This window comes from Typopeltis vanoorti, chromosome 2 (genome assembly GCF_054136105.1).
Source record: "Typopeltis vanoorti isolate ZY-2024b chromosome 2, IOZ_Tvanoo_1.0, whole genome shotgun sequence".
Classification (NCBI taxonomy): domain Eukaryota; kingdom Metazoa; phylum Arthropoda; class Arachnida; order Uropygi; family Thelyphonidae; genus Typopeltis; species Typopeltis vanoorti.
In genome coordinates, this window is record NC_143550.1 from 122175452 (window position 1) to 122199405 (window position 23954).

Genomic DNA, 23954 nt, shown 5'->3' on the forward strand with positions numbered 1-23954 from the left:
ATATAATGCCCCATTGACACTATATGACTGTAGTGTTTTGAATGGTTTCTCTCTTGGCACCTTGTCATATGCCTTTCCGATGATTTCTCAACTATTTGTCGTAAAGTGAAAATCTGATCTTGACAGCCTCTATTTGGCCTTAATCCAGCTTGTTCTTCACCAAGCTTCTCTTCCACAATCCTTCTCAACTGTTTCTCAAGTTTACTTGCATATATCTTACCAGGAACACTCAGTAGAGAAATACTTCTGTAATTTTCACATTCAGTTTTATTTCCCTTTTTTATATGGGTACTATGAGAGCTATACTCCAATCATGTGGAATTCGCCCCCCTCTGTCCAGGCCTTCTGAACTATTCAGTGCGGCCACTGTATACCTCCATACTTAAGCATTTCTGGTCGAATATCATCTGCTCCTGCTACCTTTCCACATTTCAGACTTTTGATGGCTTTTTCTACTTCAAGTATGGATATGTATTCCTGACTGCATGCTTGATCAGTGTTTTTTGCCACTGTGCTGTCATCACTGCTTGTCCCATTCATTCTGACATGGTTCATGTCTCATTAATTCTCATTTATGCCATATCACATATGTATACCTTTCATTTACTTAAATATACCAACTAAATATGAGATTCCCACTAGTGATTGCTTTCTAACAATCTAAGCAAACACATTCTTTCCCCTCCCTGTATAAGTAATTTTGTTTCAGTTGAAGCACCCATGATTTGTGACGTGTCCACGTGATATACGAACAGGAATTACAAGACAAATTTATAGCCTTGTACCAAGGCAAGTGTAGCATGAGATGATTTGTTGCTGCTCAGATTGAATGTGTTATAGGCCTTTATGCAACATGATAAAATACTATAGGGATTTCAAATGCAACCATTTCAGATTCCTAAAGATTTTCCATGTTGGAGCCATAAATTTCATGATACTCTGTTGGTCCATGTTGAATTCATGGCAGTCATCCTTTAGTAGTTGGAATGTTTTAGATAGTGCAAAAGTTAATAATTACTTTAGAAATAATTGAGGTGAGAGAAATTTTGATGGTAAAGATTTGTCATCTTTCTCAGGAATGGGCAAATATTTGCTAATTTCCAAGCTGCAGGACAGAGACCAACAGAACAGGAAGGAAAGAAAGGCAACATATAGCAGGAGTCACCTCTGGAACATGTTTTCAGGACCTTCAGAAAAATGTCATTAATACCTGGTGACTTTGTTTTTGGTTTCCAGTTTGAACAAGATTCTTCTGATCTCTTTCAGGCAAAAAATTGAAGGAAGTGGGGGACATTGATTATTACATTTTTGGAATGGGCAGAAATTCATAATTTACCAAAATCATCAGTGCAGAATCAGAAGAAAAGTAAGAAGACAAAAGATTAGCTTTCTCTCTCTCTCTCTGATGCAGTGGAACAGTTGGTGTTGAAAGCAGGGTGGTCAAAAGTTACAGCCAATAGTTTTGAGAAGAAACAAAGTATGACTGCCATTTGGACTTGATGTTATGTTTCCTGATTTAATAAATCCCTATTAAAATCAGCTTTGGATGTGTCAATCATTTGCCAGCCTGGTTGGCTGAATGGTTAGGAATGGTTAGTGTATCTGCTCTTGAACAACAATCTATGGGTTTGAAAGAAACTCTCCCACCCCATGGTACTAATGTATTATAATGTTTATAACATTTTGTGTGTGTGTGGGAGTCAAAATCAAATTTTAGGTTAATCCATAAAGGAAAAATAAGAGCCAATTGTGATATGCTTGATTCTTCTCTTGTACAATCTTGGCATGTTTCTTAAAAAAACTGGCTTATAAGAGACAGCAGTTTAAAGTGGAATGGGATTGAATGTTTATATACTAATAAGAATTATTTCAATGATGCATTCGTGCAAATGTTTAGATCAGAAAACTAAAAATATTAATCTGCCAAGTAAACAAGGTACAGAATCATGAAGATTAACCCTCTTGGCATTCTTGTAATGAAAATATAAATAGTATTTTATTAATCCATGGGAACTTCCATGGAGGCTGAAGACCTATTGTTGGAGGCTCACATTATCAACACAGTATCTATTATACTGCTCCTAGAATGCATTGACCAACAAAGCACTCATAGACCTTGACAGCCCATTCTACTCATTCACATTCACCACTTTCCAAGCAAAAAATGCAGCTTCATACCATTGCTAACCATGCTCTTATTCACTTTCTATGAATTGGTGTAGAGGAAATATGAAATATTTCCTCTACACCAATCCTTTTAGTAACCTAAATATTTTTTATCATATCCCCTCTTTTCTACCTATAAAACCAATTTTAGCATTCCATGGACCATTCACCATCTTGGTCCACTTCTTGATCCTTGCCACCACTTCCTCAACCTCAAGAAACTCAGGTAACCCTGAGCACAATAATCCAGATGTTGCCATATCAAGGTATTATAAATTTAGAAGATAACTTCTAAAATTTTGATAACTTCCTTATCTCTTTTTGTTAATGTGTTCTTTAGTAATGAAGCACTTCTATGAACTACCTTGGCCATCTCATCTCATCTCTGCAGTATGCCATCTAAACTTCAACTCCCTATACACCAATACCCCAAAATCCTAGCTTCATATGCTTTGTGAAGTACAGTCCCATCAGTGTTGTACATTGCATACATAGCTTGTAGGGTTTGCATTTTAAAATATCTGTACACTTTTTTTTACCTAAAACTGAGACCTATTATCTTTTGCCTATACTGTCATCCTATTTAAATCCTGCAAGTCTTACCACATTGATTAACTATTACACTACCCAATTTTGCATCATCAGCAAACCATGTTATTTATATTATTTATGTACAAATTAAACAACAGTGGTCCACGCAGAGAAATTGGCACTACTAGTCATCACCTGGATTATGCCCCTCCATGTACATAATATCCATTATCGCCAACTGCATATCCATCCATATTTGTTTCAGTTTGTGTAACAGAGTTAAATATTAACTCTGTTGCACCATCAACCATCAAATGCCTTCAAGGTACAGCTAGAACAAAGAATGTTCTTTGCTTGTGTGTTAAGACTTAGGTGCTGGGAGAAACTGTTAGAGGTTTAATGGAGTTAAACAGCACTGAGAAAGGATTAATATTTAATTCTTCAAATATTTCTTCTCAGTCGCAGAGACATCTTCATGAAGTACAATATGAAACTTAACATACAAAGGTAACGCAAAACTGAGCACTGTCCAAACCATGGTCCAAATATGATATGCAGTCATGACTATAGTCGGTTGGGCCTCAGCCCATGCTTTGGACACAGCATAAAATCAGTTGGAAAAAGACAATCATGTTCCATTGCAGTAAATTCAGAAGGAGAATGACTGCTTTTACAGGGTGTCCCAAAATTCACACAAGATTTAAATTTAGCGCCATTTGTGCGGTAAAGTGTTGCCAACGAGAAAAAAAAGACAGCATGACAGCTGACAGTTCAGGGTTATTAAAAATGACCACACACAGCGAAGAGAGTTCGTTGAATGAATTATGGAAGAACAACAAGTGGATGCTTATTTTTCGAACAAAATCATCTTCAGTGATGAGGCTCATTTTCATCTTGATGGCTTCGTTAATCGATAAAATTGTCGCATTTGGGATTCAGAAAATCCACGAGTGATTGTTGAGAAACAAATGCGTCCACAACGTGTCACTGTTTGGTGCGGATTTTGGGCTGGAGGCATCATCGGTCCATTCTTCTTTGAAAATGCGGCTGGTAAGCCAATAACAGTTAATGGTGCTCGCTATCGCGACATGATAATCCAGTTTTTTGTGCCTAAATTGCAGGATATGGATGTGGACGACATGTGGTTTCAACAAGACAGTGCCACATGCCATACAGCCCGAGAAACAATTCAATTACTGCATGAGTCATTTTCTGGTCGTGTAATTTCCCGTTTTGGTGATCAGAATTGGCCGCCCAGATCATGTGACTTAATGCCATTGGACTTTTTTCTTTGGGGTTTTTTGAAGTCTAAGGTTTATGCCAACAAGCCCACGACCACCCACGCCTTGAAGGAGGAAATTGAGGCGCTGTATCAACGAAATTCAGCCACATTTATGTAAAACGGTCATGGAAAATTTCGACAAAAGAATGCGTATGTGCCTCCAAAGCCATGGAGGCCATTTACCCGATATGCTATTCCATGCATAACCCTATACTGTATACTTTATGAATCAATAAGAAATTACAATTTTTAATTAAAAACCTGTGTTTTCTATCAAAATTACTTCTTGCATGAATTTTGGGATACCCTGTAGAATCTGCAGCTGCTCTCAAAAATCAGCCTAATTTAAATAAATATGATTTCATAAAACTTCCCAAAATATGGGAAACACTAATATTTTGAGATCCCAGTTTACAAGTAGGTACTACAAACAGGTACCCACAGAGGGCACCCCACCTAGTTAGGACTCTAGTCTTTCATCCACATATTTCATTTAGTTTTGTGTTTCCATGTGTGTTACAGATCTCATATTGTACTCCTTGAAGATGTTCTGTGACTGAAATGAATTATTGGAGGAATTAAATATTATTCTTAATTCTTTCTCACTCAGTGCTGTTTCACTTCATTAAGCTTCTAACCTGTGCATTCTTTGTTCTTGCTTCATCTTATTATGCTGATGCACTGTTCATAGCTAGTTAATTTCAGGCTGAAATATTTTCAGTCCTGGTTCATACATGAAAGGCCACAAGACCTATAGTACACTAGTGCCATGTGTGGGCAAGAGGAATAGAAGAAAGGAGGAGGAGGAGTCTGTTCACATTTTGCTTGAACAGCTGAGGGTTGTAATCTTTGGGGGAAGGCAGAGTTGGGGGAGTCTGTTCCAAAGGACATAAGTAGATGAAATAAAAGAGGAGGCAATGAAGTTGATTTGACGAGTTTTAATATGGACTGTAAAAGGGATGTTGGTTAGCAACGGCTCTTGTTTTAATGATTTTGGAGGAGAGTGAAGGAATAATAGTGCCAATTCAGCAGAGCACTGTCCATGAAAGTATCTGTAGAAGAGACACAAGGCAGAAACTGAACGTTTGTGAGAGAGGGATTGAAGTGGGCCTGATAATGAGAGAGGGATCATTAATTAGCTGGCTTGCCCTCTTCTGGATAGAATCGAGCAATCTTAGAGAGGATTTTGGTGCACCACCCCAAATATGGGAGCAATATTCCTGGGCTGGCAGATTTGAGCATTGTATAGAGTTAGCAGCTGTGAAGGTGTAGTGTGTCTTGTGTGAAAAAGTACACCAAGTTTTTTGGCAGCTGCAGAAGCTATAGTTAAAATATGTTTGTGCCAGAAAAGATCAAAGATGCAAGTCAGTCCAAGAAGAGAAATCTGATGTTTGGATGTCTCAGTATTACTGAAGGTAAGGGGAGGGATGCGAGAGAGTTTTGGTGGATTTGAAGTTTACAAGGTTGTCCTTGTCTCACTGGGATATAGCTAGGAGATGTGAGCTCAGGTCCCTGGTCGTGGTAGATCTTTGAGGGTTCCAATACTTGAGCACTAACGGGTTTGTCAAACGAAAAGAAAGAATGGAGTGTAAATGAAAATTTACTAATTTTCAGTCATGGCTACTTAACTCTCTAGGTCACACAGATTCAAATTTTATAAGCAGTGCATTGATATTCAGGAATTAGGCAAATTATTTGACAAACAAAGCAATTTATTCATGCTAATTGAAAGTTAAGACTAAACACACAATTATTTCAGACTCTATACTTCTACAGCAAAATATGCTTGGAATTAAAATTAATCCTTCTAGTTTAACAATTCTCTCTTACACAACGTGTCTAAGGTACTAATTTACACAGAGCAAACTTACACATGCTAAACAATAGACAGGCTTAGCTAATAAACTACACTTAGCATATTAAATTTTCACCTTACATTAATTCTATCCTGTCTCTACAACTGAACAAGTTAATTCAATGATTAGCTAAATGTCTTCAGTCCTCGAACAATATTAGCATAAAAACCTTAGAATTATCTCTGTCACAATTTCCACCTCTAGTAAAATACAATATATTAGACCTTACTTTGTATATAGTCGTCTGGTCCTCACTAATAGATTCTTGAAATCACTATCCTCCATTACATTTCAATCTTGGCTACACATACGAGCACCTTTTCCCTGAGATCGATGAGGTCACTTCTTATTTTCGAGAACGTCAGGAAACTTGGCGGCTGTAAATCCAGGACTTTCTTCAAAACTCAAATGAGTTATCTCACACTTCTGGTGTCTGTTTTCTGGAACGTAGATCACCGACCTTGAATTGGCGCAACATTCTCGAACCTGGATAAGACCTCTCTTTCTATGTGGCCATCTACCAGAAAATGACTGACCTCTACTCCGGCTTACAAAAATCCAACGACGCCAAAGAACCACCTTCTGACAAAGAATATCAAAACTCCTTTTGCCTTCGAAATCTTCCCCTTTTATATCTCTCCATCGACCTTGGGTCTTGCTACCATTTTATTCCCTTGGGTGTTTCATGGGTCTTCACACGGCACCCTTTTTGGTCGCTGCGTTTAGGCGGGAAGCCCCGTACATACTTGACCTTCGCGATATTGATTGCCTTAGGTCATATCTTAATAATCTGTCTAGGATATGTCCTTGTTTTAAAAATCCTTTGTTACAATTTAATTTTTATTTAACTTTCTTTGTTCTTTGTTATTATACAATAATTTGGCAGTTACATGATTTAACAGTTCACCCTAAAATATTTCCATATTACATAAACACGAAAAAATTGCTAATTAAGCACAAGTATTTTGTATGGATTTTTGTTTTCCACTAAAATCGGTATGTAAGGATTTTTTGTCTGAAATTCTTCTATACAAGATTTTACAATATATGCATAATAACATTTGCTGTATTTGAGCTTTTGAAATTAAATATTGCTTCATTATATTCTCTTAATAATGTATATTTTTTTATAAATTCAAATGTCAGAATTTAGAGAATAATTTTTTTCTCTTTTCAAAAAAACAAAACAATAGTAGCCATTTAAAACTATTTTTTTATATAAAAACGAACACAAATAATAGATTATGTAAAAATAAGAAACTATATAATTTAAAGCCCAGCTATATATTGTTTCTTATTTGAAGATATGAGATTATATTAATGTTATTTTATGCTTTCAAGGTTGTCTATAAAGAAATAGAAGAACAAATGACTGAATTATTTTCTGAGAGTGAAGCCAGAGTTTTGCTGTATACCAGTAAATGTAGGTTAATTCAGTTTTACAAATTACTTTCAGTATAAAACTTAGGTTAGGATGATATAAGGATTTGGGAACATATATGCTCCAGGTGCTTCTTTGTTAACTGTAAGAGGCCTTTATAAGACTAGATTTTACATACACACAAGAAATGATTAAAGTGATAACTCTAATTGCCAAATATTTTTAACCTGAAATTTACAGGTAATCAGTGGCAGGAAAGCTAGTAGTAAGTACAAGGTAGAACATTAACAATGGATTATTTAAAAACAGTATGAGCAATGTGGTGGGGGTATAAAAGGAACAAACACAGTGAGTGTGAGCTGTAGTAATTACCACACACACACTGTGTGTGTGTGTGTGTGTGTGTGTGTTGTGATGTATAGTATTGATATATAATTATATAATTATATATTTTTTATAATTTTTTATAAAATTATAAAAAATATATAATATATATTTTATATATAATTATATATAAAATAAGAATGAGAATTTCCCAGATTTTTAATGAGAGGCAGTCATTCTAATACAGATTAGGACAATGAAGAAGAGTTTTGGTGCTCTCCTTAAACATTTGAACTTGAAGCAACATCAATTGTGTAAGCATGTTTTAGACCAGATGATTCTGTTGTTGGTGTCATTTCCATGCTGCACTAGGTCAGATTTCTTATCAATGATGTAAGATTAGTGTTGTAATTATTTTTTCCACAGAACATCCAGTTTGCCTGAAATAGGAAAGATGGCAGTCACAATGAACTTGGTAAATGCCAAACAGAGGGAGTGAAGACTGTTATCTTTAGAAGAAGGAAACTGATGGAATAAATGTAGGCACTAGGTGCCTTGAGGATTCTTGAAATTAGTTTGAAAGTGCCAGAAATATATGGCATTTTTTTTGTACCAAACTGTTTTCAGGTTGTTGGAGGGGAGGAGGATTGTAAGAATGAAAAATGCGTTGTAAAGTCCATTTCGAGAAGCCATTCAATTGCATAATATGTTGGATGTTGAAATTTCTTGATTGACTTGTGGATTAGAGCATACATTGTGAGCAGAATGCAGTAGAGTTTACATAATTCAATTATTTTCACTTTCCTGTGCTGTAGCACACCCAAAAGGCATGCAGCATTAAGGGCTGAGGCTGTATAGAGGAGAAAAGGATTTCTTCTAAATGTTTCAGATAAAAAATTGCAAGAGCAGGAGAAAGAGTTGGCTTCCCATCAAATCTGTTCTATTTGTCAAATTTGTTTTGACAGATGGAATAATCTTCATTTGCTTGACAGATATAGTCCAAGTATTAAATGCACACAATAATTATTTTGTATGTTTCTTGTGTATATGTCCAATCTAGTGATATTTACCATTATGATACAGGTATCTCTCAAGCAAGAGTTTTTATAGTAAACACAAGCATTACAAGTGTTTTATGTTTTGGCCATCTAAATTATTAAATATCATTTTTTGAACTTTGTATACTAGTCCTGACTACATCTCACTATAATTTTATTTTTATGTTCCTGAAACTATTTCACTTAATTATTGGTGTATTTGATTTAAAAAAAAAAAAAATTCCTTTCAAGTGTCACCATTATTATTATTTATTTTTATTGCATTGTACATATTACTAATTATTATATAAAAAAAAAAAAAAAGAGCCAAAAGGCTTCAGTTTGGTGATGCAAAATTTATAAAAATCAAGTGGATATTAAATCCAGCATTATTTCAAAGCCAAATACAGAAAATTATAAACGTTTCATATGAAATATGACCAAAGAGCTTACAGGAATACACTCGCTGGCATTTACGAGTTGCCCTAGCCAGATCTTATTAGGTGACACGATACAAGATCACTAGCATAGGCATGCCTATATTCGTCTCCACTTGATTTTTTTTTAAATTTTACTAAAAGGCTCTTTATTTTAGTAAATACTTTTAATCACCGACTGAGAGTTTGCTTACGAAAAATATAACTCTCCGATGTTTCAAGTTCCTTAGTATTGAAAGAGAGTTTTTGCTCTCTTAAGGTTTCTGTGTGGTCTCTGACGAAAACCAACCAGTTGGAAACAGCTTTAGGCCAGTGAAACCTTATCAAAATGGACCAATAGGAGATGAATATACAGAGGCTTGGGCTAGTGTGAGCTAAAGGCTCGTGTCACCTCTAAGGTCTCATAAACTAGGGCAACTCATAAATGCCGGCAAGTGTATTCCCATGAGCTCTCTGGTCAAATTTAATAAGAAACTTTTATAGTTTCTGTATTTGGCTTTGAAATAATGCTGGATTTAATATCCACTTGATTTTTATAAATTTTGCATTGCTGAACTGAAGCCTTTGGGCTCTTTATTTTAGTAAATACTGATTATTATATATTGCATTACTGCTTGGCTGAGCATATAACATCTTTTTCTCTCTCTCTCTCTGTCCACCAGAGGGATAAAGATGCTGTGAGTTCAACCCCTCCCCATGTGGCATGTATTTTGTGAATAACTATAGGTAGCAGAAGAGTGATTTTCATCACCAAGTTTGAGACCTTCCTCACTTCTTAAACTTTAAATAACTTGAAAAGTACCACCCACTGTATGAATGTACTATAGGTTTACAACTTTTTTGTGGTTGAAATTAACATATATTTATAGATGCATGCATATATATACACAGTCCAGTCAAAATATTATGACCAGTTTGCTAGATTCAGATCCAGCAAATTTGGCTGCCATGGGAACACTTGAAAGTTGTCATTTTTGGCAGATCACTTTCATTTAAGTGTGCTTAGCCGAATATGACAGCAGGAGCATGGCATTTTGCATTATCCTGCTAGAATACATCAATCATCTGGGGAGACAGTCACTATGAATGGATGTATTTGATCAACGGCAATGGATAGGTAATTTGCAGCATTCATATTAGTCTGTGGGTATTAGGATGCTAAAAGATTCCAAGGAAAACATACCCTAACCATAATGCTGCCACCTTCTGCCTGTTTCTGTAGGACATTGACATCAAGATGAACCTCTTGCAGAAATCTGAAATAAATCTCAATTATATCAGATTTATTTCAGATTCAAGCTATACAAGATTCATTTCAAAAGAATCGTATATAGCTGATATGAGATTCATCCAAAAAAGGTAACCTTTTATTCAGTCTTCATTGGTCCAGTGATGTCTCTCAGATGCAAACTAGAGATGTAGTCATCTAAGTCATCACTTTTACATGTAAGCTTAGGTGGTTTGAGCACCTATTTCAGAGGCCCATACAGAGGAAGGTAAATTGGATTGTAGTCTGAGAAACAGCGTCATTTGTTCACCAATTGAATTCCATGATTGGCCATTCCTATTTTTGTCTAGTGGGACATCCTGCAATATGGGCACTCACCATTGGCTTGGTGACTGCTATTCTTCCCAGTATTCTTCCACTCTTGGAGCACCTTGATTACAAGAACACTGCTGGATACCGTCACCCTTCATCTGGAATCCCTGCAGTTGTGCCTTTTCAAAGTTCAGATCATGTCCTGTGACCATGTTGACAGCAGTTTCAATGAATGGTACATTACACACTTTATTATATATAGTGTTATTATTTTACGGTGGGATGCTTAAGGATCAAAGCTGTACAACTGAGAGGAGACCTCCACATAGCCTTTAAAGGTATGCGGAGAACTGACCTAATGTCCAATCCTCACCTTCTCGTGGTACACCCTGTTGGGTATCTACTTGGATACTGAACGAATGAGGATGGGCTGGCAATTTGGGATTTAGCCGACCAAATTGTATTCTTATTGGTTAAACCAAAATAAAAAATGATGGTACAACATGACAAAATTTCATGCCAGCTGGGGCGTCGCCAGGTTAAACAAGACCCCCCGTTGTTTTCGCCAGGAAACCAGGGCGAACAGCAAAAAGTCAGCTACTGGAACAAATCTGAAAACACACCCCAACTCAACATCACCAGAGTTAAAGATCGGTACTGTCAACATAAGAAGCCCAAATGGCAAAGAAATGGAGCTAGCTGAGGAATTAGAAAAGTACCAGATCGACATAATAGGGGTGACTGAAACAAAAAAGACAAAAACTGGTGAGATCTTTCTGAGCAGTAAATACAAAATGTTATATTCAGGCAATGACAATCAAGGAAAGGAAGGAGTAGCCATAGTATTCAACACAAAATACGAGGCTAATCTTCTTGAATGGCAGTCAGTCTCAAGTAGAGTAATGTGGGCAAATATGAGAATGGCGAACTGGACAATGAGACTTATTTGTGCCTATAGTCCCACAGAAGGTTCTACTATGGTAGAAGTGGAGGAATTTTTTGATGCTTTAGAAAAAGCAACTGACACAATGAAAAAGGAAAAGTTGGTCCTTGTTGGGGATCTAAATAGCAGAGTAGGAAATGATTGTGAGACATACTAAAATATTTTGGGAAAATTTGGAGAAAAGAGCAAAGCTAATAATAATGGCAAATATCTGTTGGATTTCTGCTCAGGACATGGACTGGTTATTACTAACACCATGTTCCAACATAAAAATGTGCACAAATTCACATGGAGAGAAGAGGCTAGGAATAAGAAAAGTCTCATTGACTATGTTATTGTTGATAGCGATGTTTTCTCCCTGGTGCAGGACACCAGAGTGTATAGAGGATTTGAAATTGGAAGTGATCACTATTTAGTCTTGAGCAGGATAAAATTGAATTTCATATTGAAAAGAAGAACATGTAAGAAAGTTTTAAAGCGAATAAAAGTTGAGCAGCTCTCAGATGTGAACTGTAGACTAAAATACAGAAAGATTATTGAAAAGAAAATGAAAGAGTTTGAGAACAGGAATCAAACCTTGGAGATTCAGTGGTGAGCCTTGAAGAAAGCCCTGATTGATTCAGCTAGAGAGGCATGTGGTGAAGTTGTCTGCAAGGATAGAAAAATTAGAACTCCATGGTGGACACAGGAAGTTAAAGAGGCAGTGAAGGAAAAGAAGAAAGCATATCAAAAGTTCCTGGCAAATAAGTCAGCTTGTGCTCTTAGAGAATACCGAGACAAATGCAAGAATGCTAAACACTGTGTGAAACTTGCTAAACAAAAGTCATGGGAGGACTTTGGCAAGAATATAGAAAATACATATCAAGAAGGTGGGAAAATATTCTGGAGGTTGTTGAAGAAGCTTAGGAATGGAGGAAAGAGTGCTGTAAAAGGAGTTAGAGATGATAAAGTGACATGAAAATAGAAGAAAAAGATATCCTTGAAGTAGGGAGTAATTACTTTGAAAAACTGCTAAATGAAACAAGCAGTGATGACAGCACAGTGGTAAAAAACACTGACCAGGCATGCAGTCAGGAATACATATCCATACTTGAAGTAGAAAAAGCCATCAAAGGCTTGAAATGTGGAAAAGCAGCTGGAGTAGATGATATTCGACCAGAAATGCTGAAGTATGGTGGTATAAGAGTCTTACAGTGGCTGCACTGCTTAGTTCAGAAAGACTGGACAGAGGGACGAATTCCCGATGATTGGAGCAGAGCTGTAATAGTACCCATATATAAAAAGGGAAATAAAACTGAATGTGAGAATTACAGAGGTATTTCCCTACTAAGTGTTCCCGGCACGATCTATGCAAGTATACTTGAGAAATGATTGAGAAGAATTGTGGAAGAAAAACTGGGTGAAGAACAAGCTGGATTCAGGCCAAATAGAGGCTGTCAGAATCAGATCTTCACTTTACGACAAATAGTCGAGAAATCATGGGAATATAACAAAGATCTGTATTTAAGTTTTGTCAATTTGGAAAAGGCATATGACAAGGTGCCAAGAGAGAAGTTATACAATACACTACAGTTGTATGGTGTCAATGGGGCATTATATCAAGCAATACTTAGTCTTTATTTGAGTTGCAAGTCAGCAGTTAGAATTGAAGGAAGTACAGGAAGATGGTTTAATGTTAAATCTGGTGTGAGACAAGGATGTACATTATCCCCTCTGTTATTCATTATCTATATGTATCACATTATGAAGGAAAGTGGTATTAAACATGTTATCAAAATTGGAGATGTTAATGTCAGCTCTTTGCTTTATGCAGATGATGTTATTACTTCTAAATCCACTACAATCTGCAAGATTCTGTGACTAAATTGAATAATGGTGTAATAGATATGGTATGAAGGTCAGCAATAAAAAGACAATGAAAATAGGCAGAATCGTTGAAAATGTCAGCTGTATTGTCAATGGAGAACCTGTGGAACAAGTAAAACATTTCAGCTACTTAGGCATGATTTTTAGTGAAGATTGTAAATTCAATATAGAAATAGACAACAGAATCAGCAAAGCTGGTATGGTGGGAAGTCAATTGAATAAATTCATATGTTATAAGAGAGAAATTAGTCGGAACACTAAATTAGCTGTATATAAGACAGTGTTCAAACCAGTTTTAACTTATGGATCTGAGAGCTGGGTCAGAAGTAAAACACTTGACCAAAGACTAGAGACTGCAGATATGAGTCCTGAGAAAGAACTCAGGACTCTGATATCTGCAGTTAGAGGCGTGAACAGATGGCATCAATGGCAATACGATATTAAAAACGAGGATATTAGGAAAGAAATTGACATTGTCAGCATCCAGGAATGCGTTAGCAGAACTAATCTAAGGTGGTATGGTCACTTAAATAGAATGGGAGAGGAAAGATTAGCAAAACTAGTGTTCTCTGCCAGGTTGGTAGGAAAACGACCTAGAGGAAGACCAAGATATAGGTGGATTGATACAGTACAAAGTGCCTTAGACAATAGAAATATAAGATCTGATAATGTTGGTGTCTTGACAAGTAACAGACTGATTTGGAGGAAAATTGTAGATAGGAAGTTAGTAATGATGTAATTTTTTCGTGTAGTACTATCATATTCTGTACACCCCTTGAGGGTACATGGCAGGAATTTGATGATGATGATTATTTTACGGCATCTCCATTTAGTCTCGGAGACTCATTGTGGGAGACCCAAATCAACTATCATACGCACAAATCCTGTCATATCTCTCCTTTAATCCATTCCACTCAAAAAATCTGGTCTGCACACCCCTACTAACTACTCTCTTACACAACTTCCACGGATGGCCCCTAGTTCTCTGTTTGTCATGTTTTGAAAAATTTCACTTGTATCAATTTTATAAAACCTCCTTGAATATCTTAAAAGTTTCTATAATGTCCCCTCTTTTCCGCCTATCAACTAAACTTTTCAAACCAACAAACCTTCAACCTATCCTTCTAAGGAGTATTCCATAGACTTCTTACCATCTTGGTCACTCTTCTCTGAATTCTTTCTACCACCTCATGGTCCCCAATTAACCCAGATGACCAAATCTGTGTGCAGTAGTCAAGATGTGGCTGAATCATAGCCTTATAAAGAGGGAAATAATAATGTTCTTATCTTTACTTGTTAGCTGTTTTTCAACATCCAATTAGTTCGTTGAGCTATTTTACCAACTTTTGCAATATGCCTTCTGAGTTTCAACTCTTTATCCACCATTATCCTCAAGTCTCTAGCCTCATCAATTTCCTGCAAACCAATGCCATCATTATGATATGCCATATGCACCTTTTCAACCCAATGTGCAATCATTAATCATTATCCTTTCCCACAACACCCATTTATCTAAATCATCCTGCAGGATATCGATATGATCTTTATCAAGTATTGCTCTCCCCAGTTTTGCATCATCAGCAAACAACTGAATATCCCTTTTTAAATCTTTCCCTATGTCGTTGATATACAAATTTAAGAGTTGTGGCCCTAGTACCAAATCTTCAGGTACTCTACTAGTCACTATTATTCTCATAGACTCCACCATATGCTACTGTCCAGTGTCTATCAGCTACCCCCTATCCATGCTACTAGCCTCATATCCATTTCCACCCTCTCCAGTTTTTATAATAATTTTCCATGTGGTATTCTGTCAAATGCCTTGACAGAATTGAGTAGTATCATGGTGTATCTATTACCTTTATCCATTTCTGCTGTCACTTCATTATAAAATGTGAATAAGTTACTAAGACAGGACCTATCCTTTACAAAGCCATGCTGCCCCTTATAGTGTATTGCATCCCTATCTTCACCCACTGTTGTTTTACCTTTCACCAACCTTTCCAATACTTTAACAGTATTTCTTGATATATTAATTGGTCTGTAGTTTGATACCTCTGTCTTGGAGCCACTTTACGCAGTGGTACTATCTTGCCTTCTTTCCGCTCCCTCGGAACCCTGCCAGAGCTGAGTTTTAGATTGAATAACTTCATCAGTGGCAATGCCAATTCTCTTGAACATTCACATAGTCCATAGGTTGATATGCCATCCACTCCTACAGATGTTCACATTCATATTTTTTAATATGCTGAACACCTCCCGTTCATCTTCCTCATTGTCAATATATATTTTTCTAACATCAACAACTGTAATGGTCACTCAGCAACTCAACTATTTATTTTGGTTCAGTCACCTTCCTACCATGGGCATTGTTAAAGTTATTCTATCATAGTCATATTTCCTCTTCTTTGCTACATAACAAAAAAACTCTTTTGGGTTTACTTTGGCCTGTTTGGCTAATTCTCTCCCATAGTCTGATTTTGTGACACTTTGTACTGCTCATGTGTATGGTGATCACTTTTCTTTATATTTCCTCTACAATGTTTTCTTTTTTTGCAACTCTTGCTTTAGATCCCTACTCATCCACTGAATTCCAACTTGGTTTAACCTCCTAACCTTGGGTATGTGGTACAATACTACTACTCTCAAGCAATCCCTGACCACTTGCCATGCACTACTGACATTCTTTCCTTGTAGCTTCTCAAGCCATGCACTGTTCCAAGATGATACCTGAGTCTCTCATAATCACCAGCCTTAATAGTTGAACATAAACCCCATTTTGACAGAGAGCTCTACATGTTTGCCAACTTCTCAGAGCATAGACTGCATTGTCACTTTCCCCAGTTGGAGGCAAAGTTTATGTATCCATAACCAAGGTTATGGATACATCTTCTGATGTTATTATCAGAATTATCTGATAATGTCTGATTATTATCTGATGCTACAAGGAAAGAATATTTTATGATGATATGAGTGCCACCTGGTAGGGTAAAATAGCCAGTTGTATGTGTGTGTTTGTTGTATTATATGTTAGTATATTCACGATATTTAGTTTATTATTAATTATTTTGAATTTAAATAGATGAAGTGATAGGAAGTAGACCTGTATCGGTGCCTTCTATTTCTCTGGATCCTTCCAAACCATTTCCTAGACATGGTGTTGGCATTTTAGTATTTAGCTCTGATGCCAGGTATTTAGCTTCAGTCAATGGTGAGTGATGTATTTTATTTCTAGTTCACTTTTAGTATATGTATTGTTATATCTATAATGTTTCTGAAAGAAATTAATATACAAAACATGTAATTAGTATTTGTACTTTAATTTAATATATATATATATATGAGGGTGGTCTGTAAAGTTCTCGGCCTTGACCATACATGGCAACACTATTGGCAAGATTTTTTTTTTTTTCCCTAAGTTGGTACATCTATCATAAGCATCCATGTGAAATTGCAAATCATTCTATCAAGCAGTTTGTTTTATGCAGCTGTCTGAAGTAAAAGTATTGTCTTGTATCCCTTGAAATTGATAAAATTGAGTATCGTGCAGTTATAAAATTCTTTGTAAAAGAAGGTTTAATGCCAAAAGAAATTCATTCGAAGTTCATAAAAGTTTATGGGCACTCTTCTCCTTCGTTTTTGACAATTAAGAAATGGGCTGCCAAGTTTAAACGTGGCTGTACCTACCAGCTTTGAAGATGATCCATGTGAAGGATGTCCAAAAAGTATAACAACACCAGAAATCATTGATCAGTTGCACGATATGGTATTGGATGATGGGCGAATCCAAGTGTGTGAAATTGCTGAGACTAGAGGCATTTCAAAAGAACATGTAGGATATATTTTGCAAGAAGAATTGCATATGAAAAAGCTTTACACAAGATGGGTGCCACACTTGCTCACAGCAGATCAAAGACGCACTTGCATGAAAATCTCTGAACAGTGCTTGGAGCATTTTAACAAGAATAGAAGTGATTTTGTGCATCGATTTATTAGTATGGATGAGACTCGGATTCACAATTGCACATCAGAATCCAAACAGCAGTCAAAACAGTGGACAGAAGCCGGTTGTTCAGCACCAAAGAAGACAAAGTCAGTTCCATCAGCAGGAAAGGTCATGGTATTGGTGTTTTAGGATGCTAAAAGCATTTTTTTTATTAATTATCTTGAAAAGGGTAAAACAATAAGTGGGGAATATTATTCCAATCTTTTAACCAGACTAGACAAAAAAAATTGTGAGAAAAAATCCAATTTGCAGAAGAAAAAAATTATTTTTCATTAGGACAATGCACCTGCCCACAAAGGGTATTTTGGCTATATGAAAATTAAGGGATCGGCACTATGAATTGTTGGAACTTTCACCCTATTCCCCAGATTTGGCTCCCTCTGACTTCTATCTCTTCCCAAAACTAAACCTCTTCCTCGTTGGTCAACGTTTTTCTTCGAATCAAGAGGTGATTGCAGCTGTAGAGCTACAGAGATGGGATAATAGTGCTAGAGCTCCGCTGGAATAAATGTATTAGTCTTAAGGGAGATTATGTTGAAAAATAAAAATAATTTTGAAATTCTAAATTCGTTTTTTCATTGTTTGGCTGAGAACTTTTCAGACCACCCTAAATTGTCTGAAACTGAAACATTAAAAGTATTGGAAATAAGTAATTTTAAAATGTTTAAAGTAAAGCTGCAGTTTTTTTTTTTTCCCCTCACTTTTAAGGCAACTTTTAGCTTTTAAATTGTTGTGCAAAGATGAAAATATGTTCTTCTTTACAAATAAAGGAACAAACTAAATTTGCAGATTTCTGTAGAAGAATGAACTACAAATGATAGTTTTTCTCCTTGCTTATTTGAAGATTAATTTTCTGTTTTACAAATATTTAGTAAACTACATATGTATAGTTCAAATGATATTTAATTTTTGTTGTGTGTATATACAGCAAAAAATAAATATTGTTTTGCCATTGACTTGCATACTTAAGAAGTCACTTAAGGGTCAAAGCCAAATAACTGGGAGGAGACTGCCACATCACCTTTCAGGAATGTGGAGAACTGAGTGGGGGCTTCTGACCTAATGTCCTCACCTTCTCGTGGTGCACCCTGTTAGTTAGTATCTACTAGGTACTGAATGAACAATGATTGGCTGGCAATTTGAAACTTAGCCTACCAAATTGTACTCTATTAGCTTAAACGACAAATGCATATGATGGTACAACATAAATGATATCTCATGCTGGTTGGGACATCACCCAGTTAATCAAGGCCCCTGCTGTTTTAATCAGGTTGGTTTATAGGAATAGCAAAGGTTACCAGTACACAAGGTCAAAAGGTTACAGCAATTCATAAATAGTCAAAAAGACAAACTAGTAAACAATATGCATGTACAAAAACCAAGACAAGCAGTGCAGTTTCTACATATAAAAAAAAGTATAGCAAAGGTCACAGCAGTACATTAGGTCACAAGCTACAGCATAACATAAACAGTCAAAGAGAAATTAGTAAATAATATGTATGTACAAAAATTAAGTTAAGCAATGCAGTATCTACATATAAATAAAATTAGAGTCAAATGTGTTTGTACAAATTAATTCTATGTAAAAGGCTAAAAACATCATGCAACCTATCTGAGTCTGATAACATTGCCTGAGGGTACACAGCTTGGCTAGAGATAGGTAAAAAGTTCATTCCTTTCTCGTGTAAAGTGGTGGTACTCCACCAAAAGATGACAATTATTAAGACACATGTTGCATTTTTCACACCTAGGTGGATCATCAGCCCTCAGTAAATAAGAATGTGTAAGATGACTACAAACTTGTGGAGCTTAGCGGCAACAACTTCTCTTCTCTTTGTACTTTGACTGGAATGCCAATTCTTAATGTCACTTAATGTCATGTAATTTGTTTGTCAGCGCTTTCTGCCATGATGACGGTGATTGAGCATGCTTCTGGAATTTGTCCCTTATATAAGTTCTTAAACGGACTAAATAGTTGAAAGTTGAACAAGTCTATAAAAGCTGCATTGCATATTGGAGTTTTTGGATGTGTGGAAGTGAGTTTGAGGGAAGAATAGATTTGTACAAGCGGGACAGCCTAGAAACTAATATTTGGTATTATTAGTTTTTCCAAGTTAATAATGAGAATGGGCATTATCATGGAAATGATTATGAGGAGAGAACAATTTCGATTTTTTGTTCATTTGGTTGGTATCCATCAAGCATGTACAAAGATGTCCGTTTTTATCCGCATAAATATGCAGACAAAATAGATAAAAACAGACATCTACAAGTTGTCCAACTGTGTCACACAAACTACAGATAAAAGAATACAAAAAAAATTTGGGTAGCTTATGTATGTACACGGATGCCAGGAGTGATAGAAGTAGAAGTACTAACTGGTATTGAGTGTAAAGGTACAGTATTTTTAGGAAGGACAGACAGGAGAGGAGGGTGGGATATGCCACTAATGATATAGGATGACTTGAATCCAGTTAGTGTTGAGACCTATGACTGCAATACTAGTAACATTTTTTCATCTGGTAGCGAGTTTGAAGCCAATCTGGTGTGAGATGGAAATTAACAAGATCAAATACATAGTAGGTTGTTGTTGTTACAGACCTGGTGGTCGATTGGTTACTAGTGAAGAAGAAATGCATCACCAAATAAAGATGATGGATATAAAAAGTAATCATAATGGGAGATTTGAATTATCTAAATATTGATTGGGTAACAGTAAAGTCTTAGAGAAGAATGAAACTGAATTTATTGAGCTGTTGTGAGACAACTTTCTCAATCAGCATGTAACAGAAGGAACTCTATGTCAAAGAGTGTTAAATTTGATTATAGTGTCAGAGGGAATTTCATTTAAAGTGTGACTATTCTGCCTCTGGTTGGTGACAGTGAACATGCAGTACTCACTTGGGAGGTGAATGAATGTTCCACTCAGAAAAGGATATTTGCTGAGCTGGCTACAAATTGTAACCACCTCAGGAGTATGTTTGATTCTGCACCATGGTATCAGTTGTTGAATCAGAAGGATATTGACAGTGCATGAAAAGTGTTTAAAAATTATTTAAATGATGCAATATCAGAATGTGTCTCTAGAGTTAGAAGAATAAATAGATTGGGAATGAAATGGATTTGTAATCTTATCAAGCAAGAAATTTGTAAGAAAAGGATGAGGTGGAAGGAATAATACCATGTGCATAAGGATGCCCATTATGAAAATTATAAGCATCATGCCAGAAGAGTTGAAATTGTTGTATGGAAAGCTAAATCTGAGTATGAAAAGAAACTTGCTCTGCAAGTTAAAGGGACAGTTCCAAAGAGCTCTATCATTATGCTGTAAGTAAAAGAAAGAATGAATATGAAAGAATAACTACTAAATGCAGATGGTGCAAGGGTCACAGATGCAGAAGAGGTTGTTCAACAAACAAGTGCCCATTTTGCTAAAAGCTATCAACCTGGTGTATTCAACATTGCTCACTCACTGCTACCTCTTTATTGAATTAAGAAACTCAAGTGTATGAGGAGGAGGTATTAGAGCTGTTGCACAGACTGAATAAGAATTCAGCAATGGAAACTTATGGGATATCAGCATGGATGCTAAAAGACTTGTTCAGCTGAACTGGCTGTTTCCTACTAGGCTATATAATTTGAGTTTCAGAACAGGGAAGATTACATTCATCATACATTCTTTCCACAGAAGGTAATATCTTTCCACAGATATTACCTTCTTTTCTATATTAGTCTAAAGATGTGCAACCAATTTAGTCCTGAACTGCCAGAAATTGAATTGCCAAACAAAATCTTAAACACATCATGTTGGCAGCATTCACAATTGTTTGTTTTATATTCTATGACATTGTGGGTAGAGATTACAAAACAGTTTATTTGTATTTTGGTCCACACTGAACCACATTGTAAAGAATGCTTAAAATGTGGAAATTTTACTAATATTAGTATTTAAACAAATTAAAAATGTCAGCTAAACATAGTCAATTCAACATCTTCCTCAGCTAAATAAAGCAGAAAATCACTTAACATTGAGGAGAAAAAATGGAAATGATTCATTGCATTGAATTAGGCGAGCATCGTTCTGATGTTTGTAAAGCATTGAAGGTAACATTCTAGTTTCAACAGTTGTAACCAGTGCAATTATTCAGGAATTGTTAATGCATAAGTGTCAAAACATATATTCAAGGTGTGAAGTAATAGAAAAAATGGAAAAATTATTGGTGATGTGAGTTAACAATATGAATCAAAACAGTCATGGACAAGGCAAAGTCTTTGTTTAATGAAATGAAGAAGCTGGTTAATCCAGATGATCCATAACTAGGTCTATCACATTAAGGCTTCTCCATCATGCCATTATACATTATTTATATAGAATAATTATAAAACAATCACAATTCTTTATAAAAAATTGCAAAATTATTAATTTGTAGACGTCAGTTTCTGTATTGAAGGAACTAATATCATTTAAATCTTCTTCTTTTTCAGCCACTTTCTGTCCACTGCTGGACAAAGGCCTCCTCCAATTCTTTCTAGTGTTCTCTGTTCTTGGCAATGGTTGACCAATTTTTCCCAACAAAATTTGACAGTTCATCACTCCACCTTCTTTTAGGACGTCCTAGGCCTCGTTTCCCTTCTTTTGGAATCCAGTTCGTTAGTATGGTGGTCCATCGCTCATCTTCTCTTCTGAATAGATGTCTGGCCCATTTTCATTTTAGTCGCTTATGGTGAAGAATGATGTCAGCGATGTGAGTCTGGCTTCTTATCCAGCCATTTTGCTTCTTATCTTTTAATGTGATGTCTAGCATCAACCTCTCCATTTTTCTTTGAGTTGTTGTTAGTTTATTTGCCAGTACTTTTGTTAGCAACCAAGTTTCACAACCATATGTGATGACTGGAAGTATACACTGGTTAAATGTCTTCCTTTTTAAACAGAGTGGGACATCATTGTTTTGAAAAATGCTTTTCAATTTTCTGAATACACCCTAGGCAAGTTGAATTCTCCTATTTATTTCCTTTTGGAGAGTTCACAGTTTAGATCAATGAGATGACCTAAGTATGCATATGAAGACATTTTTCAAAAAACATAATAATAGAAAACAAGAAATCGTTTTCTATTATTATGTTTTTTAGTGTTACAAAATGATTAAACATGATTTTAGTTTTTTCTTTTTATTTTTAGACCGACTTTTCTGTTTTCATGATATAGTCTTCTATCATTATATTAGTATTCTGGAGTGTTTGCAAAAATTATGATACCATCTGTATATCTTAGGTGTGTTAAGTTTCTGTTATTAATTTTTATACCAAGGTTTGTCCAGTTTATATTATTAAATATTTTTTGAAGGACAGCTGTAAAGATTTAGGGTGATAGAGAGTCTCATTGTCAGACACCTTTTTCAATTGATATTTTATTGCTACTTGTGTGAAGTTGGATTGTTGCCGTTACAGTGTGGTATATTTCCTGGAGGAGGTCCATATATTCTCCAGGAACTCCCTGATTCTGGAGTGCTTTGATTATTACATTAGTTTTCATGGAATCAAATGCTTTTTCATAATCAATAAAGGCTAAACAGAGAGGCAATTGGTTTTCTTCTGCTTTTTCTATTATTTGTTTTACTGCATAAATATGATCAATTGTGTTAAAGCCACTACGGAATCCTCCTGCTTGTTCTACTGGTTGATTTGAGTCTAGAAGAGGGGTTAACCTGTTTGTTATTACTTTTGTGAGAATTTTGTACAGATTGGAGAGAATACTAATTGGTCTATAGTCCTTTATATGTTCTATTTAATAAAATGTTCTATATGTTCTATATATAGAACATATTCTTTATATGTTCTATAAAATAAAATAATCTATTTCATTTTTTTCTATTTCAACTTCTTATTGCAGTTATTTGACTTTTGTCCCCTTTTTTAAATGACAGTATCAGAGTAGCATTTTTCTGGTATCTTCCCCTCTTTTAGGCATGATTTAGTAAGTTTGTGAAATGGTGAATTATATTGTTTCCTTCCCATTTAATTAATTCTACGTGAATTAGGTCTTCACCAGGACATTTTTCATTTGTTTTAATGCTTGTTTTATTTCATCTGAAGTGAATGGGGGGATGAATTCTATATGCGATAGAGAACAGTTATTTATATTTGATTTATCTATTGAAGGATCATTATAGAGTTCTTTATAAAATTCTTCTAGCCTGCTTAGGATTTGTTCTTGGTTCCTTATGGTAGTTCCATTCTTATCTTTTATTGCAGTTATTTGACTTTTGCCAACTGATAAATGTTTTCTTAGTATTTTCATATTTTTATTGTTTTCAATTGTTTCTTTTATTTTTTTAGTGTTATAAGATCTTATTTCGTTTCTTATCTTTTTCCTTATTGTTTTGCATAGTTATGCATATTCTGTTTTAGAAATTAAGTTTTTGTCTTGTTTCATATTGCATCTCTTTTTTAGGAGTTGTAAGGTTTCCTCTGAAAGTTTATGGTCTTTTTGTTGTTTGTTACTTTTGAATTCATTGGCTGCTGAGATTATTACTTCCATTAGGTTTCTGCTTATTTTATTTATGTCTTCTTCAAATTATTAAGTCT

At 35.5% G+C, this 23954-nt stretch overlaps 1 protein-coding gene across 1 annotated transcript in view; it reads left to right on the forward strand.

Annotated features, from left to right (window-relative positions):
• Positions 1 to 23954, forward strand: part of LOC150109397 (WD repeat-containing protein WRAP73-like) — a 187339-nt gene that overhangs the window by 134095 nt on the left and 29290 nt on the right. The window contains exons 9-10 of the mRNA XM_090407895.1: positions 7177 to 7258; positions 16446 to 16574. Of these exons, the coding sequence (XP_090264021.1) occupies positions 7177 to 7258; positions 16446 to 16574 (211 nt within the window). The remainder of the gene's footprint in view (positions 1 to 7176; positions 7259 to 16445; positions 16575 to 23954) is intronic.